This window comes from Genypterus blacodes, unplaced genomic scaffold (genome assembly GCF_046128005.1).
Source record: "Genypterus blacodes isolate CSIRO-AG114 ecotype Tasmania unplaced genomic scaffold, CSIRO-AGI_Gbla_v1 ptg000062l_1, whole genome shotgun sequence".
In the NCBI taxonomy this organism is placed as follows: Eukaryota; Metazoa; Chordata; class Actinopteri; order Ophidiiformes; family Ophidiidae; genus Genypterus; species Genypterus blacodes.
This window is the reverse complement of record NW_027466874.1, coordinates 1,299,119-1,314,112: the sequence shown is the minus strand read 5'-3', so window position 1 is coordinate 1,314,112 and position 14,994 is coordinate 1,299,119. Positions and strand designations below refer to the sequence as shown.

Sequence of the window (14,994 nt, the reverse complement as noted above, 5' to 3'; positions counted from 1 at the left end):
ATGTCAAGCTCAGAACATATCAATCAACCCCCCTTCATCTGATTGTATAAGGTCGAGTGACTGTTTAAAGGCCCCTGTGAAGCTTTACTGGAGGTCGTTAGGGCTCCGCCCCCTCGGCCCTTTAAGCTCATGAATGAGGTAACAGCGCCTCAATATGAGTTACGCGTTAAACAAACCCCAGATAAGCACTCAGTATGCAGGCTAGTGCTCAATATGGGAAACAGTCCCACCTCAACTTTACTGCTCCTCTTCAATGACTGCGCATCCAATCTGCTTAATGTCATTAACACAGTGAGGCCTTCCTGCTATGAATCATTCCTGGAATGCCTTTATCAAGTGGTGTTAACTGGAAATGTGCCTCTTGTTACGTCAATTAAGTACTCCGTCGTTGTTCCACCGAGCTTTGGCCAAATTATTTTACAACTCATGATGTTGTGAGATGAGTGTGGAGCCTGTAATCAGGCACGACGGTAAACACACAGGAGTACAATCAAACACAGGATGGAAGCAAGAGGGCCTGTGTTACATAAACTCAGTCATTTAAGATGTTTACTTGTTTTAGGCCGCAGAGCATGATGCATGATGATCAATGATGTAAGAGGACTGAAGGATACTACAACAACAAGATCATAAACGTTGGCCCTTTATGTCTCACAAGCCTACTAATGGAAAACTAACTACATCTCTCATGTTATGTTCTTGCCAAATTAACACATGTGCATTCAATTAAAAGCATTATGTATGAATGTTCCTTCATAAATGTTATATATCAATCATTTCACATACAAATGACCACATTTTGTTGAATTACTATAAGTGCATTTCTGAATGAAAGAGCAGGCGTCCCACCACGTCGCACAAAAACTGAATTCAGGAAGTTATTTCTGGGTATTTATACGTGGTTGTCATGGAAACTGCAGGGTTAAGGGAGGATGACAGGTAGCAGCATAATCATGTGACTTCTTTGGAACGATTATATCTCATTTAATAGCAGTAACATTAAATACCACGTACTTCATGGACTCCCATTGTCATGCTAATGAAGAATGAGGAAATGCAACAAAATGTCATTTCCACCTTGAATCCTTCCACCAGATGTTATCAGACTCGAACGTCACAAAGAGTCGAGTGGCATTTGAGCTGTTTGGGTGGTTGGTTGGTTTTTTTCTCCTATTTTTAGAGCCAAACTGGACAACGGTAAGTAGATGATTGACCCACATATTCACAGATATGAAGCAGATATGAAGTACATGTTATGCATATGAACCTTCAGTTTAGTTGAAGCTCCCTGGCTTTGGTTTACTTCTTCCCTTCCTGTCTATATAAAGAGAAGTTCAGTCCCTTTACTGAGCAGCACTTTCAAATAAATCAACGTTATTGTGCAGCTGTAAAATTAACCACTTATTTATTTATATCAGTGCTATCATTTATTCACCGCACTGTGAAATGCAAATTATGTATAGACTTTAACATAAAGCATTTATTTTTTAGAGCACAGGTTTCACAAAGAATATATCTATGTTAAATGTTTATTTTATTGGTTATTTCATTGTTAAGAGACACCTTAAATGTCAGCATTGTGTTTAGAGCAGATTCTCCCCTCGTGTGTTTTCATGGACACGCTGAACCAACATCGGGTAGGAGACCAGAGACTTTTAGCATTTAACAGTAATTTCCCAGCCGTGTCCTTGCTTATCCTCCCACATGTTCTGTTTTCACCATCTCTCTCTCTCTCTCTCTCTATCTCTCCCCCTCCCTCTCTCTCTCTCTCTCTCTGCCTCTCCCTGCCTGGTCCCTGATTGGCTGAGGGGGCTGATGATGCGTCAGATGTGGGGCATATATCAGCTCTGCTCTAGTCCACTGCAGACACACTGCTGATCTCGCTGCCCGCTGAGCTTTACCAAACGGATATTTACCCAGCAGCCGGTCAAGCCTTCCACCCCCAAACCTCCATCACCTGCTGCTATGTGCAAAGGACTCGCATCTCTGCCTAACTCCTGCTTGGAAAGGTACATGCAACCTCACCCACACACCCTCAGGGACTATTTAGAGGGATTTTGGATTACGGGAAATCTGCTGCTTTATCTGTATTTAAGCGAGAATGAGAACAGAGAAGCCGCTTGTAGGCTCTGCTAAATGATTTGCAGGATAGATATGTGGTTTTCCTGCAGCATATTCAAGTTTGTTTCCATCTAACCTCTTTTGTTGTCCTTGCAGGGCCAAAGAGCTAAGAGCAAGACTGGGAAGCTTCCTGCAAAGACCCGACTGGTGTCTCTCCTGCTGTAAAATAGGGAAGAACAAGTGAGTACCCTCATGTTATCACGTATCGTATGTTCACTGACACTGTGCGCTTCACTGACCTAGAACATTATGATGAAGTCTAATCACTCTTCTTCTGTTTGCAGACCAAAGCCAGAGGAATGTCTCAGGTGGAAAGAGTCTTTTGAAAAACTGCTGGCCAGCAAACGTAAGTGAAGATTCTGCACAGATAAACATACAAGTAGTCATATAGCAATGCCGGCAAATACACACACTCTCAAACACACACACGCTGTAACACACTCACATGCAGCTCCGCAGGCACAGAACTTGCCGTTAATAATCTATTTCCCGCTCCGTCTTCCCTCAGATGGTCTGTGCGCCTTCACAGCCTTCCTGGTGTCCGAGTTCAGCGAGGAGAACATCGCGTTCTACTTCGCCTGTGAGGACTACCGGGCCTCCAAATCACTCGCCAACCTGCCCGCTAAGGCCAAGAAGGTCTATGATGAATTCATCGGCAGTGATGCACCGCGAGAGGTAACAATCAAACTAACTAAACATATATCTGGAGGAATTGCGAGTCATTCTAGTATTAAAATCTAGACAAAGGGACACTAAGACTAATCTGCTTCTGTCCTCTTCTCCCCTTTCTCCAGGTTAACATCGACCACGAAACTCGCGACATCACTAAAGCCAACATGGCGGTGCCCTCGCTGTCCTGCTTCGACCTGGCCCAGCACAAAGTCTACCTGCTGATGGCCAAAGACTGCTACCCGCGCTTCCTGCGTTCGACAGTGTACAGGGACTTGATCTGCCGCGGCGACACCAAGACCAAGCAGGAGAAGGAGGCCTGAACCCCTCCAGAGGAAGAGGAAAGGCTTGTTAGCTCGTCACCTGTCTGGGTGAGCACGAACGGCATTTGGCGTTAAGCGTCGCCGCCTCGGGAAGGCGCGGATGCCGTCGCCTACGGCGAGGCCGCGACGGTCGCAGCCCCGTGGTGGACCGAAGGATCCTCAGAAGGAAAGGGAGAGAGGAAATCTGATGAAAGGATGAAAACGGATGAAAGCAAAAGTCCGATGTGGAGAGATGAACTTTGGTTCGACAGAAAGGACTGAAAGACAATCAAACGCACTTTTCTATGCTGTAAAGGCAAAACCGTTACAGTTGTGATGTAAAGTCGACTGTTTGTGAACTGAATTTGTATTTATTTCTACTTTGTGTTATTTATTTGTCTACAGAATATTTATGTTGTATTTTTACAAGATGAAAATGTTTTGTTTTATGATGTCAACGTCACTGCTGTCTTTTTTTACATTCTGACATATGAGGTAAATTATTTGGGAAAATAAATATGATAAATATAATTCAAAGGTGTCCTTGTTCTTACAAATCTTTGCTACAAAGTTCGGTAAAAATGGAAAAAAAACATCAAAAATTGAAGCACACAGAACAGAGAATTGTTTAAAGTAGGAGTTTTTTTTTTGTTTAAGTTTAAACATGAAGTCAGTGTAACTTCATTGACTCTCTTGTGCAAATACATCGGCTTGTATTTGCTCGTTACGATGAGGCGTCCAGAGCTGCAGTGTCATTGTCTAAGGGCTCGTTTCCCAGGTGACCATAATAACACCTACACGCAGCCCTCAGCCAGACGCCTGGAAGCTGGTGTGAAGGGGAAAACACTTTCTAACAAAACAGGAAGCCAGAAACCCCATAAATCTCATGTTATTACCCTCACTCCTGTTTGCTCAAGGCAGCAACTTGGGACAATAAATGGCACCAAAGCTGATAATAGGATGACGAGGGAGCAATGTGGCCATGTTGGTGCAAACACAAACCTCCTGATCTGCTCGTTAACATCTCAAATATCAGCAAAGGGAGTGTGAAGCAGGACGCTGCCAAAGGTGGCTGATGGTCTGTTTGTGTATTCAGTCATTGGCATAGAGTGGAGCCAGTGTCAGCTGCTGAATATGAACTTTATCTCCCTCGCCATGGTAACACACACAAACACACATATACACATCTTAATCTGGCGGATCTGACTGCAACAGTGAGCATCTGTAATATTTGTTCGATGAGTGTTTGCTGATTGATCTGAGCAACATGACGGCAGGAATGGAGACAAGAAATGGAGGGAAATGACAGAGAGGGAGAGAGAGAGACAAAGAGAGAGAAAGATGAAGAGAAAGAGAGAGAAGCAGAGAGAGGGACAGAGGGAGACAAAGAGAGAGAAAGACTAAGAGAAAGAGAGTGAAGCAGAGCGATAGACGGAGAGAGAAAGAAAGAGAGAGAGAGACAGGTGAGGAGAGACAGATAGGGTGAGAGAGAAAGAAAGACAGGTGAAGAGAGTGAGTGATGAAGCGAGAGAGAGAGAGAGAGAGAGAGAGAGCAAGAAAGAGCGATGAGAGAGAGAAAGAGAGAAAGAGAGAAAGAGAGAGAGGAAAAGAGACAGATGAAGAGAAAGAGAAAGAGAGATGAAGAGAGAGAGACAGTGACAGATGAATACATAGAGCGAGACGGAGAGAGAGAGAGAGACAGACAGACAGACAGACAGACAGACAGACCGATGAAGAGAGGGGGGGACTGGAAAGAAAGAAAGTTTTAACCGGAAACACAGTCTGAAGCTTCTTAGACAATCACATTAAGTCTGAGAGCAGCGAGCCGGCCACCATGACACATCTGCCCACAGCAGAGCAGATCTGTCAGTAAGGGGAATCTAAAGATACAGTGATGTTCTTACTCAGTGTGCACAATAGTGCAGCCTCAAGTTAGAGTCAACCTTGATCGTTATGTTTTTGTGCATTTAAATATTGCAAATGTAGGAGCCAAAAAAAAAATAGTAACCTACAAATCTGTACAAAATGGAGCTCAAACCCAAAATAACAGATGCAAAAGCGCATTGTGTTTTAAAAGCATTTTAACATCAACAGTGCACATTGACGAATGCTACTTACCGATATGACAAATATTCCAGAGGTACTGTGGCTAAATACGTCACCTGTGTATCCACGTGAAACTGGCATTATGATACTACACTTACACCTGGTGGAAGACTTTGGCATTACAAATATCCTCGTCTAATCCCTCCAACAGTGCATGGAGCCATTCTCAACCAGATTTAATGCACAAATCACAGCCTGACGACACAAAACATCCTCTGGATGTAATTTGAATCAAAGAAACATAAAAACAACTTTGAACTCCTTTACATTAGATTAGATTACATGATATTAGATTAGAACACATGATTGACCTTGTGAGGGAAAATGTTCTTCAACTATATAACAGTGGGGGGAAACATGAAACACCAATCCAGAAAGAGACAGACGGACGGACGGACGGACAGAAGGAGAGAGTCACATGGCAGGCAGGTATTGATCCAGAACATTCTTCCACACTTGGGAATGAGACAAATGAGAACATAACAGCAGTCCTGAGGCTTGTTGATTGTATATTGTTGACTTTGGAGTAAAATGTCCAGTGAAGAAACCTGAAGCCGAGAGAGAGAGAGAGAGAGAGAGAGAGAGAGAGAGAGAGAGAGAGAGAGAGAGAGAGAGAGAGAGAGAGAGAGAGAGAGAGAGAACTCACTGCCAGACTGTAAGGACTGTTTCAGAACAGTAGGTGGCATTGGAAGCCTGTCAATAATCCTGGATGTGATAGTGTCACATGTTTGTTTATTCTGATGTCTGAACATCACCAACATGACAGCAGACATCACGTCTAAACCATGTGATGTAAATAAAGTGGGGTCAGGAGGATCAGCGAGGAGGTCAGGGGGGAGGAGGAGACCAGACGAGTTAATACATATGGTTTAGCTTTGAGGAAGATTCCATCCAATCACATTTTAAATGAGTTAGAGTTCACAGAGATTCCAAAGCTTCAAGTCTTACAATCCCCGATATCAGTGTCAGAATGGCCATTGTGTGGATTTTTTGTTATTATTGTTTGTATTTATTTTATAAGAATTTATGTTATTTCCAGAAAAATATTCTTTGATTTATGTTTTCTATTTTTTTCACAATGACTAAACAAATTGTAATGTTGTTATATATTTGTGATTTGTTTTTGTTTCTGTGCAAAAAAGTTTTGAAAAATGAAGATGTTTCCAGATTGAGGGCGTACAGAATGTGGATCCTAACGGGCCTTGACTGAACCCACTGACACCGAGTCTCAAACATAAAGCGGCCTGTATGTTTCTCAAAGGAGGAGGCGTGACCCCCCCGCAGGCCATTAGGAGCAGATTTACAGTAGACGACCCGATGTGCACATCCCACTGGAGCTCCCCCAGGAGTGGATGTGTGCTGTCGGTCTCCCCATACCCAGACTCCCACCCACCCACCCTCCTAAAGCTCCACATACGTCCAACAACTACAAACAAATTAGCTGTAATAAAATTAGCAGAATTAGGGGCCGGATTACTTAAATAAACCTCACGTTGATATTATAAACCTCTTAAATTCATGTATTAAATCCCTTAATTGTTAATCATGCCTTAACCAGCCTCAATGGCTTAATGGCTTCCTTGATTTACTTGCTTGAATTGTCTTTAATTAAAAAGTTTTTAACGCATCTGATCGTTGGATCCAGTTTGGCCTTTTAATGATCAACATCTACTTTATTCTTAATATTGAATGTTTAAGGGAATTTTAGGGATTCTGTCCTGAATTTAATGCAAAGTTGGAACGCGTAAGGAAGAATTCGAGACAGAGGGAAGAGAAGGACTGGAACTGGAGAGGAGAGAAGAAAGGAGGATTCCCAATGTTAGACGGGTGGGTGAGAAAAAGAGACAAAAGCAGCGTTTGTGTCAACATGATGCAGCCGTGGGAAATCTCCTGTGCCGGGTCCCCAGCGAGAAAGGAAAACTGTGCTACGTAATGACCCTGATCTCCTCAGGGTTCAGATCCTCAAGCCTCCCAGGATTTCACTCCAGCCTGAAAGAAAGCTTCAGATGCTCAACTTCCCAATCAGGACATTCTACTGGAATCATCTGCAGTTTGGAATCTGACTCACTGCTGCTTCCCTTACGTGAATGTGCCACATAAGCATGACGATTATGATTTTTAATAACAATGTTAATGACAACTTATCATCAAAATCCCGACAATGAAGACATTGTTTTACTCAATGTCTTCATTGTAGAAAAAAAAGAATATTAGAATATTAAAGTACTCCAGTGTTTAGTGGGAAAGTGAAACTGAGCCACTTAGAAGGAAGCAATAATCAATACTTATAATCAATAAATGGCTCCTTTTCAATCCGTCTGGCACATTTCCTAGATAATGAGATGAAGCATTGCATCTAACTAGGGGTGGGGTGGCGCGTCGACCTAAATCGACTACTCGATTACGTAAATACTTTGCATAACCGTGCGCCGACGCGTCATAATAACGTAAGATGCCTGCGCCAGGTAAAAGCACGCACGCAACCGGAGAACAAGCTGCGGCGAAAAAAAAGTCCCACGGTCTACAGTGAAAGCATCGCGGAGCGCATTGTCAAGGCGGCAGCACTTTGTGTCCCTGCCCACCAAGCGTGAGACACTAGGACAGGGGTAGCGAACACGCGGCTCGCGGGCCGCGCACAGCTCTTTGCCGGCTGACGTGGGCTCGCGAGCCGCAAGCGGGTCTTTGTTATTTTTGTTGTTGAATGCAGATTGCGCTCGATCACTATTACTTGAATTGAATAAGCAATATGTTGCATTGTAAAACAGAGATTATCAGTCAAAAGGTGGCTAGTTGTGGAATAATGTGCTGCATTACTTTGTTACATTTGTTTGTTTTCCAATGAAGATGATTAAAGAAATTATTAAAATATTAATGAGATAAGTTTGATATTTCTTTTGGGGAAAATAATTGTTATATTGTGTAATAAATATAATCTATAGATTAATCGAATAATCGAAAAAATAGTCTGTAGATTAATCGTTAAAAAAAATAATTGTTAGGTGCAGCCTACATCTTACTTACATTCACAGGACCACTGAAACCTTTGCATATATTAACTTGCTTACTGCACGCATTTGGACAGGCATCAACCAGAATGTTAAAAGCATTTTGGGTGAATATTTCCGTGATGGCATTTCACATAATATCCCAACATCACGTCCAACGTCTCAAAGGGCTTTAGAGTCCCACAACAATAAACCGTTCGTATCCCAGCCTCCAGCCTCTCTCTCTCTCTCTCTCTCTCTCTCTCTCTCTCTCTCTCTCTCTCCCTCTCTCTCTCTCTCTCTCTCTCTCTCTCTCTCTCTCTCTCTCTTTCTCTCTCTCTTTCTCTCTCTCCTTGAACAGCCATGAGTGCAACAGGAGGTGGGAGAGAAACCATTACAGAGACGACATGTCGACATGACGTGTCCTGATCCTGAGAGCAACTCAGACCATCTCCTTGATCTGATAGAGGGAGAGAGACAGAGAGAGAGAGAGAGAGAGAGAGAGAGAGAGAGAGAGAGATGGAGAGATGGAGAGGGAGAGAGAGGGACAAACGGAGAGACAGAGGGAGAGATGAAGTGAGAGAGAGATAGAGAGAGACATCCAGTCACATGGCAGGAGAGGTGGTAGCAGGTACAGCTGCTTGTGTTGTAGTATTGATCCAGAACATTCTTCCACACTTTAACAATAAACGAGAACAAAACACCAATCCTTGTTTATTGTTGATTCAGGAGGAAAATGTTCAGTGAAGGAACAAACCCAAACCTGAGGGAAAAGTAAAATGACAACAAACAAAGGGATTTTTAATAGTTTATGTCTTCATAAACAGTCAGAATATTAAAAAATCAAATTATGACCTGTCACAGGTCAGATGCCAACATCTGCTGAGACCTCCACAACAGAGATACAGGGCAGAGTGCATGCTGGGAGAGGATAGAATAGAATAGAATAGAATAGAATAGAATAGAATAGCGTTTATTGTCATTGTACATGATAATACAACGAAATGCATTTGTGCTGTGCCTGAATCTTTGAACAGTAATAAATAAACAGCAATAATCTATAAATAAACAACTATAAATAAATAATAACTAACAATAAATAAACCACACAGTTTCATTCATACATTAAAACATAAGTAATGATAGGACATCCCATATGACATCATGACATCACATGACATCACATAATGACATATGACATCACATGTCCCATGCCCCATATGACATCCCATGACATCATAGCTGAATATGACCATACCAGAGGCAGAAACAAAGACACTGGCTTACACTGGGTGAGAACAAGAGAAGGCAAATACAACCTGAGAGGATCAACCTTCAGGAAAACGCACGAAAAGTGACATCTGTGCACTTAAAGTCGCTTTTGCAGCCAGGGAAGTGATGGCCTCTACCAGGGAGGTGATAGCCTCTGCCAGGGAGGTGATGGCCTCTGCCAGGGAGGTGATGGCCTCTGCCAGCAAGGTGATGGCTTATGCCAGGGAGGTGATTGCTTATGCCAGGGAGGTGATGGCCTCTGCCAGGGAGGGGATGGCCTCTGCCAGGGAGGTGATGGCTTATGCCAGGGAGGTGATGGCCTCTGCCAGAGAGGTGATGGCCTCTGCCAGTGAGGTGATGGCTTATGCCAGGGAGGTGATTGCTTATGCCAGGGAGGTGATGGCCTCTGCCAGGGAGGGGATGGCCTCTGCCAGGGAGGTGATGGCCTCTGCCAGGGAGGTCATGGCTTATGCCAGAGAGGAGATGGCTTATGCCAAGGAGATGATGGCCTATGCCAGGGAGGTGATGGCCTCTGTCCAGTCTACATGTCAAAACCATGACGATCACAACAACACAGTCTAAGTGAGAAGATGCAGGCATGTGTGTCCATCAGTTGCTGCCATTTAGTCTAGATCCAGATATTGATCCTGGTGTGATGGATTGAAATTGACATGGGTCACATTTATGGTGTCATTGTGCGTCATCAGATACGTTTAGAATCACATAACTGCTGCCAATATGAAGCTGAGCTGTTGATGACTCAGCTGGATAAAAAAGCCTTGTTTTGGATGCAGATGGAGAAAGATGGCGTCCTCAATACCACGGCTCAGTGAAGGTGACTGATCAATCATTTTTCAAGTCAAGGATAGTAAACTTGTGTTTTTGTTTAGTTTAATGTGATTTTTTGGGGGATTTATTATTTTACATTTTACATGTGCAAATTAACTCTATGCTTGTTTCAGGCATTTTCTAGAAATTAATGTCAGAATCTTGAAATGTGAATGAGGCAGAAATGAATTATTCTGAAAATATTCTAGAATTTTTTTCATTGACTACGATGAAGGACTCAGTCAGTCAAGTCATGTTTATGTGTGTAGCCCAACATGGTCTCAAAGGGCTTTACAGGCCCACAACAAACAGGTCCCGGAGGTCTGGAGGAAGACCAAGGAACAACTCCTGAAACAGCTTCATGAATAAGGAAAAGGGAAAAGAGCTCGGGAAAGGAATCACAAAGAGAGATCCCCTCTGCTCAGCTGTGCAGCAGGAGAGAATAAAGGACGAAGACAAAGGCGTCCAGTTATGATACTGTAGCAGAGGAGAAACAGCACACAAGTCCTGATGCAGCGTGCTTGACTGACCCACATCTGCACAAACTCTGTAATGACTTTGGCACATTGTTGGACATTAACCTCAGGAAGCTTCAGGAGATGCACCTTCTAGTTTCAATCATCTTTCCTTTAAATGTCTAAAGCTTCATTGCTGATGTGATGCAGGCTTTAACTTTATTTGTTTTTCATTGGATTTCACCTCTAATAAATCTTCAGCATGGTTCACCTCAGGGATATTTTTGCAGTGTGGTGCTTTGGATTCTGAGCCGTATTCTGTTCAATTTGGTTTGTGGTTTTATTGCCAATTTTCAGGCCAATTGCTCTGATTTGTCCCCAGATGCCTGAACACCAAACAGGCTTAAACTCCCAGACTGAAGCAAATGACTCGAGGAAATCACTGCTGTTGTCAAGCCCAAATCTGTCCCATTTGATAATGATGTGGAGGTTTGTTTACTGGCAGAAGGTGCCGGCTTTTCTCCTCAGATGTGTTTTAATTGTCCACACGTTTCATGAGATCCAAACCGTCAGTGTTCACCCTGAATGCATCGTGCTGTCAAATCATCCGTGTTACATAAAAAGGTCAACTTCAACTTTTTGATCCCTCTCATGGAAAATCCATTTTCTCCCTGAATAAAGAAGATCATTTATTTCTCTAGAGCAGGAATGATAACGGAATCTTCGTTATTTAAGCAGAAAGTCTTTGTGATGTGAAGGAAAACACTTGCGATGCTGTTTTGTGGCCCCGGGCAAGCAGCAGGATCACCGGAAACGCCTTTGCAAATAAACCTCTGAAGGAAAACAATTAATGACGCTGTGGGAAAAGGCTTTTAATTTCCTCTGGTGGACACTACTGAGGAGCTGCATGCCTCCCTAATCAGCAGGACTCATGCCACAGGCTCAGCGGCGCCCATAATGGATCTTTATACCGAATCGCATAATCAATACAGTATCTTCATTATCGTGCTTGCGCTCAAATTTGTCACTTACAGTCGGGGCTAAGTCATAGCCGTGCAAATCACACATAAGTGACCATTGGAGCACTCCAGCATACGACCGCCACTTGGCCGAGATGCTGACGTCAGCATTGTTCCTAAGCGCCCCATTTATAATCCCGTCTACCAGCTACTGAAACATTTTCGACTCCACTCGCGTCGCATTTCCCTCAGTCTGTTTCTCTGCACCATGATCAGTCTCCTCTGAGGTCTGTAGAGCTCCAGTGTGGCGTCTTTTTCTTAAGTTCACTAATAGCCGGTGAGTTTAGCTGCTACCACAGCTTTGCCTGACGACTAGCTACCTCAGTAGCATACTAAACATAACATTATGTACTGAAAATGCAGTACCAGGAAGAGCTGAGTGGAAATAGTTGAAAAAGCTCGACTGAATAGCAGATCGATGGATGTGTTCTAATATCAGCCTGCACCTCTTCGTCCAGCTTAGCCTGATTAAGGTCTGATTAGTCAGTGGAATGTGTTTACATGATGATACTTTAAAACGGCAAGCAACAAGCTACTCAGATTCCAAGTAGTTAAGCTTCAATCAAGCTTGTTGTTAAAGTAGTTCAATACATTACAAGCTCCACAGAAAAGGTAGCTAACTAGATTGAAGCTACTTCATGGGCCAATATGAACTATTTTTGCTGTTTTACTCTCAAAGCAAATGAGCAGAAATGTGTGAAATACAATTTCTTTGTGCTCTGTCTTCCGTAACAAATACAGCCTGACTTTTCTAATCTGTAAACCAAGAGTTCACACTCATTTGTATCTTTGGAAATGAGAACAAAACAATAACCAACAAATAGAATTTTGTTTCAAATCATCAGATTCATTAAAAAAAACGCCTTTCAACGGCAAAAAGATGCAGCATTGTGATGAATGTGTATGTGTAAACTACACTTTCTATAAGGAGGTGTGGCTGGCAGTGGTGTGTCTGAGAGTTCAGAGTGTGTGTGTGTGTGTGTGTGTGTGTGTGTGTGCGCGCGCGTGTGCGTGCGTGTCCGCTGTGTGTGTGTGTGTGTGTTTGAATACCACACACCCTCCCAGGCCCCCCCACATTGTTTTGAAAATCTCGCTCAGCCTCATATCAGACGGCTGCTGTGCACGTCGGCGTAGCATCATGGTGGACTTCCCGTGACCTTAATGCAGTGACCTCGGTGACCCCCTGAGTCTCCCCGCAGCCAGCCAAAGGACTTTATGTTTGCGCCATAAAACAACATGGCCGCCTCAGAACACAGTCTGTTATGTCACATCCTGTGTGTTAGAAGATGAACCGAAGCACCCCATGTTTTCCCTTCATTTATTATATCTGCTGACATTATTCAAACGCTGCAGGGCCTAACACACATTAGACTCCACGCTGCAGCTGTGTATACATTAGGGCCTGGCGGTCAGTGGCTGTAATGTGATACAAGACGACGCGGAGTAGATTAAAAAGGTGTTAAACGTGGGGGAAACAATAGCAGGTTGAAGATTGTACAGCTCATAGCTCAGGGCCAAACTGAGCGCAGCACAGAACAGTTCATGTATTAACCACTGAGCTGCCCTCCTGACATCACCGTTTCCTCCACATACACACACACACACATTTTCTCCTCCTGCAGTCTTGTTTTGCAGACATTATCGCACAACTCCCATTGTTGACCTTTTAGCCGGCGGGAAGTGAACGCCGCAGCAGTGGAAATCGTCTGAAGTCGCTGCGAGCTTTGCCAAGGAGCCATAACAAAGATGGCAGACTGAGCCAGATCTGTGATCGCTGGTATTACTGGAACAATGTCAGAAGCAGATTACTTGTCGCTGTTTGCTTAAAGCATCTGGCAGCCGTGGGGGGCGGTTGTTTTATTTTCTTCCCTGCGAGACGTTTGAGGCGAGTACCAGCCAGAGAGGAACAAATAATGACATCGTAATAGCAATGCATTAGCGGCGAAGTGGGCAAAGCGCTCCAATTTGAGGAAACAGGAGAGGGGATAAGTGCTCGATTATCCCAGAACAGAGGGCTGATGGATGTTTTTAATCCGCCATGAATACAAAACAGGTGTTTGCTTCGTTGCATAACTGTGAGCAAACATAACAAACATCAGTCATGAATTTCAATATCCAGATGAGACTCAGTGAGGGCGTCTGGACCACACAGGCTGTCTGTCTTCATTCATGGATGCTCACGTTTAATCAAGTAAAGCACTCCAAGGGCCGCTTTCATCATCCAGACAAGGCCCATCATCAAAATCTATTTATATATTGTTATGTTGTCATGTTTTAGAAAGTAATATAGGAGTTGGTATCAAAACTTGTGATATACATCCTGTTATACAATATAATAATATAACATAAGATATACAATACCTTTTCATACATCCAGTAATATTAATATCATATTCTATGATCATATACTGGGAGGCCTTCATTTTAATGCACCTTACGTGTATACACTCATGAGTACATGCAGGCAGATCTGCAGTATGTACAGATCCATCAGGTCCAATTAGCTGGTCAGCTTCACATGCAGTACATCTGGCTAGACACACAGACACACACACCAGCTAGCCAGCAGCGTTTAACCAGCATCTGTTGATGTGCCTGATGCAGCTGGCCAATCAGAACAGAGCTGACACCTTAAAGAGATGAAGGATGTTTTCACTCAGTGTGCAGGAAGAAGTGCATCAATGTGGGGGATGTTTTGTACGCTACAGAATTATAAACGTTGACAGACATCTAAAATCAAAACAAGTACATGCGATAAGATCCATTCAAAAGAAAAGTACAGTACATGCAGTATATCACACATTCATCAGTCTGCCAATAGTGCGTGAAGCAGCTTTTCATATACATGTCCTGTACGTATGTCTGTGGCATACATTAGTAGTGGGGGTGTTCTATTTTGGTGCCTGAGCTTTCAGTTGGTAATTACATCACTAAATTGAGCGTGTAGGACACTACGTCGGGGAATAAACAGAGCTCCTGGATGCCAGCTGGTAGGTGTTTATTTGAAGAGGCATCCAGCCATCACCGTTGGCTTAAGCACACATTCGTTCAGGACGCTCCCTGTTCCCTCCTTGAACTCCGGCTTCCCGTAAACTCTCTGATGTCTGTTGTCGCTGTGACAAATTAACCGGCAAGAGGAGGATTTGATCAAAAGCAAAAAATTGCCTAATTGCAAAAGGTCAGTCTTTAGTTAGTTTGCAGAAACTCCTGATTGCTGTAAACAAACTAATGACTGCTT

At 43.3% G+C, this 14,994-nt stretch overlaps 1 protein-coding gene across 1 annotated transcript; it reads left to right on the top strand.

Moving 5' to 3' along the window:
• Window positions 1-1,492: 1,492 nt before the first annotated feature.
• On the top strand, window positions 1,493-3,592 carry rgs16 (regulator of G protein signaling 16). Its single transcript, XM_076154482.1, has 5 exons — window positions 1,493-2,009; window positions 2,218-2,301; window positions 2,406-2,467; window positions 2,630-2,796; window positions 2,916-3,592. The coding sequence occupies exons 1-5, from the start codon at window positions 1,966-1,968 to the stop codon at window positions 3,111-3,113; spliced, it is 555 nt and encodes a 184-aa protein (XP_076010597.1). The 5' UTR covers window positions 1,493-1,965; the 3' UTR covers window positions 3,114-3,592.
• The last annotated feature ends 11,402 nt before the right edge of the window (window positions 3,593-14,994 follow it).

Bases quoted from the DNA above. Each gene is read 5' to 3' on its own strand.
- rgs16 (XM_076154482.1), top strand. From the start codon at position 1,966: ATGTGCAAAGGACTCGCATCTCTGCCTAACTCCTGCTTGGAAAG. The intron at 2,010-2,217 runs GTACATGCAACC...TTGTCCTTGCAG, and splicing joins CCTAACTCCTGCTTGGAAAG to GGCCAAAGAGCTAAGAGCAA. The intron at 2,302-2,405 runs GTGAGTACCCTC...TTCTGTTTGCAG, and splicing joins TGTAAAATAGGGAAGAACAA to ACCAAAGCCAGAGGAATGTC.